Genomic DNA, 3,951 nt, shown 5'->3' on the forward strand with positions numbered 1-3,951 from the left:
CAGACCCGGGTCCAATTGAACCCAATACAAGGGGAACCATACCGAAATTCTATAAAGATTACATGAACCAGACCTAAACCATACCCGGTAAAATAATATTTTTTTAATCTTTTTTAAATTGAAAATTTGTGGATCTTAGTCAGAACTCGGGTCGAGCCTGATTCTGGGTCTGGTATGAAATTTCACAAACCGTACCTGGCTTGGATTCTTTTGTCTGACCCAGAATATAATCGGACCTTCTTATTTATCACCAAACCCTGACCCTATAAGGTTTGGTACGGGTCGGGTTCAGGTCAAACCCGACCCATTGACATTTCTATTCGGACTGCTGCTTAAAAACTTCCGTATCGAGGGACGGGAGGAAGCAGATCAGGTCATGATGAACATGAGCGTTTTTGCTTTCAAAAGTCAACAAAACCACGTGGCATTCATCCAAAATGCAAACAGACGGTCACGATGTCAGCATGAGAAAAAACGCTCATGTACCTGATCTGCTTCCGAGACGGGCTCGCTCCATATTTATTTAGAGCGGTCTACATGTTTCTCCCTCTCTCTCTCTCTTTAACCTGTGCAGTGCAACGAAAATTTTAGGGTTTAGGGTTTTGGGCTTTCCTCGCGAGGATGGCGACGAACGGGAACCTCTCTCAGAAGGAGCTGGACATTCAGATGATGCTCGCCGCCGATGTTCACCTCGGCACCAAGAATTGTGATTTCCAGATGGAGCGCTACGTCTTCAAGAGGAGAACCGACGGTATCCTCCCTTTTCCCATCTTTCTTCTTCTCCGTATATTCGTTCCCACTCTGTTCGATTGTCGTTTTGGTTCGAAAATCGTGTGATTTATCTGCTGTGTGAACCCCAATTTTATAGCCATTTTGTTTATTACATTTCTCGTCTATTTTTTCAGTGTGTTTCTAGGGGTGGGTTTTTCTTCAATGCTGTTTTTTTTTCGTGGGGTTTCGGATAGAGAGGATAAGTGTTTCTGTTTCTTTATATGCTCGTGCTGCAGCCTGCTGTGATGGGTTTATGGTTTAGGGGTTTAAGGTTTATTAGAGGGTAGTAAATGAAGTAAAAAAAATTGTATATAAACGCCAATATTAAGGAGTTTGTGTTTGCTATTCCAGTGTATTAGTTTTCTGGGTTTTGTATTTGTTGTTGACATGTTGTATTTGTTGTGTTTGAAATGAATAGAGTTGTTGGATGGTGCTATTTTGCGTTTTAGGTTCCCATAAATACTGCAGTACTGGTGCAACCTGTTCTCGATTTCTATTGGTTTGTGCTTTATAGGCCAAATGTAATTTTGGGATGCACCTTGGTTCTTGTAAGCTTGTGTGTGTGAGCGTCTTCCTTTTGTTCTAGCTGCAATCAACATCTGGTTGCAACATGAAACCCACTTTTAACATTAATGGATTTCATGATATTAATCGACTGAGTAAACCATCATATTGGTTGTTGTTTTGATGCAGACTGGGAAGCTTTCAACCCAGTCTCTGTTGAGAAGGATGGGCAGCACATATTTGATGGATAGCATTCACGTTAATTAACAGGATTAGGCTGTCCTAGTTTTCAGTTAGAGCATCTTTTACTTCTTTGTTGCAGGCATATATATTATAAACCTTGGGAAAACTTGGGAGAAACTTCAACTGGCGGCACGAGTTATTGTTGCTATTGAAAACCCCCAAGAGATCATTGTGCAATCTGCCAGACCTTATGGACAGAGAGCTGCGTTGAAATTCGCACAATATACTGGAGCCAATCCAATTGCTGGGAGGCATACTCCTGGAACTTTTACAAATCAGCTCCAGACATCATTCAGTGAGCCACGCCTTCTTATTCTCACTGACCCTAGAACTGACCACCAGGTGTGTCTCTCAAGTTTCACATATGCTGAACACTTGCGTCTAACATGTATAATCATGACTGTTGATGAATTCTTTCTCAGCCTATCAAAGAAGCTGCTCTGGGCAACATTCCAACAATTGCTTTCTGTGACACGGATTCGCCTATGCGGCATGTTGATATTGGTATTCCTGCAAACAACAAGGGCAAGCATAGCATAGGCTGCCTTTACTGGCTATTAGCGAGAATGGTACTTCAGATGCGAGGAACCATTCTTCCTGGGCACAAATGGGATGTTATGGTAAGCTGCAATAAGAGTCTATACATTATTAAAGCATATATTGGGCTAGAAAAAATTATCAACACTACCTATTTCTCTGCACTAGTTTCTAGCTGGTAAAGATCGGGGTATATAAGAAACATCTGGCATTGGGACTATCTATCAGACGTGTATAAGTAGAAAGTATTGGTGCATATTCTACTTTTCCGTTTAACCAATGTTGATGAATATGGGTCCATCATCTTGTTTTGGATGGTTTTATACGGAAGCTCATAAATTTTTTTGTAAAAATTTAATGATATTTTATTTATATTTAAACGAGTTTGAGACATGTCTATTTGATGCCCTTTTTACCAAATCATGGAATATACATTTCCAATTTCACGTGGTTGAGTAAGGCACTAAATCACACTCTTTCAGTTATCTCCAGTGATTGCACTTCTATTGTGCTCTTTGTGGGTTATCTTCTTCTTCTTTTATTCTTATAGAACGTGTGGCATACACAGGTCGATCTGTTTTTCTACAGGGAGCCTGAGGAGGCTAAAGAGCATGAAGCAGAGGAGGTTGTTGCTATCGCAGATTATGGAGCTTCTGAATTCCCAGCTGCTGCACTTGGGCTTCCAGATCAGTGGGCTGGCCAAATTAGTGATGCTCAGTGGGGAGGAGAAGTAGCTCCTCCTCCTGCAGTGGATGCCATGCCTCCTGCTGACTGGAACACTCCTGAAGGTCAGACTGATAATAGAGACTCTCTCTCTCCTTTTTTGGAATCTTAATACAAAGTTTTGGAAAAATGACAATAAAAGAAAAGTATAGTAGGCACTTTTTTGTGAATGGAGAAATGGTTCCATGTGGATAGCAAGCCATCAATGTATGTCGGTTTCGTTTCTGAAAAATAGGATTTATCTTTACAAATTAAATCGATCTGCACCATATCATCAGATTCAAGTGTTGATTTGCGGTGAATAATTGTATCCTTTGATTGGGATGCCATTTTGTTAAGCGGTTCTTGTGGCTAATTTCTGATGTAAAAGCTGGTGTTCGCCAGTTTTGGTTAGAAAGCTTTCTATTATGGGAGTCTTTTTTTGTATCAGTTCACAAACCTTTTGGTGTGTGTGTGTGTGTGTGTTTCTCAACTAATCATAAAGATACGTTTCTCCAGTAAGTTGTATGTGCTGTCACCGTACGTCTAGCTATTCATTTACCTGTTCTGAAAGCTAGCTGATTCTGATGGTCTTCATGTGGTCGATAGTGCATTTAGTTAATCTCTTTCATTTTGTGAATGCAGTTGCTGTTGCGGGTGAAGGATGGGATGGGGCAGCTGCACCGCCACCTATGAGTGCAATAGCTCTGGACTCAGTTCCTGCAACAGGCTGGGATACCATATGACTTGTGTCCATTCTTGAGTTCTCTAACTGAGGAATTGGTTATGTTTTTCTTTTCCCCTTTTTAGGTGGGTTTAGTTCAGGGTTATGGCTTTGAGCTTGTGAATTTGATGGATATGGAGCTCTTTTACTTGGACGTCTGTTTTTTTTAAGTGGGTTTAGTTCAGGGTTATGGTTTTGAGCTTGTGAATGTGATGGATATGGAGCTCTTTTACTTGGACGCCTGAGTAGGTTAGTGAAACTGATCATACATTCGGGTTATATTCCCTGATGTTTTGCATTTTCAGAATATAGATATCTTGAGACAGCAGATCTTCAAGCATTGTGGCTTGTTGACCATCCCAGTTTTATGTTTGATACGAGTCTGGATTGCTGAATATGACCATTTCATTAATGAATCACGGGGCGTTTGTTAAGTCTCAGAAATTCCCATTTTTTTGGCGTCACATTTC

The 3,951-nt window shown here is 40.7% G+C and overlaps 1 protein-coding gene across 1 annotated transcript; it reads left to right on the top strand.

Moving 5' to 3' along the window:
* The first annotated feature begins 535 nt into the window (after nt 1-535).
* Nucleotides 536-3,668, top strand: LOC149838961 (small ribosomal subunit protein uS2-like). Its single transcript, XM_090007876.1, has 5 exons — nt 536-751; nt 1,598-1,860; nt 1,941-2,138; nt 2,624-2,843; nt 3,403-3,668. Exons 1-5 carry the CDS (start codon nt 622-624, stop codon nt 3,501-3,503), a joined length of 912 nt encoding a protein of 303 aa, XP_089864002.1. The 5' UTR covers nt 536-621; the 3' UTR covers nt 3,504-3,668.
* Nucleotides 3,669-3,951: the final 283 nt, after the last annotated feature.

This window comes from Nuphar pumila, chromosome 5 (genome assembly GCF_984573655.1).
Source record: "Nuphar pumila chromosome 5, dmNupPumi1.hap1.1, whole genome shotgun sequence".
NCBI lineage: Eukaryota > Viridiplantae > Streptophyta > Magnoliopsida > Nymphaeales > Nymphaeaceae > Nuphar > Nuphar pumila.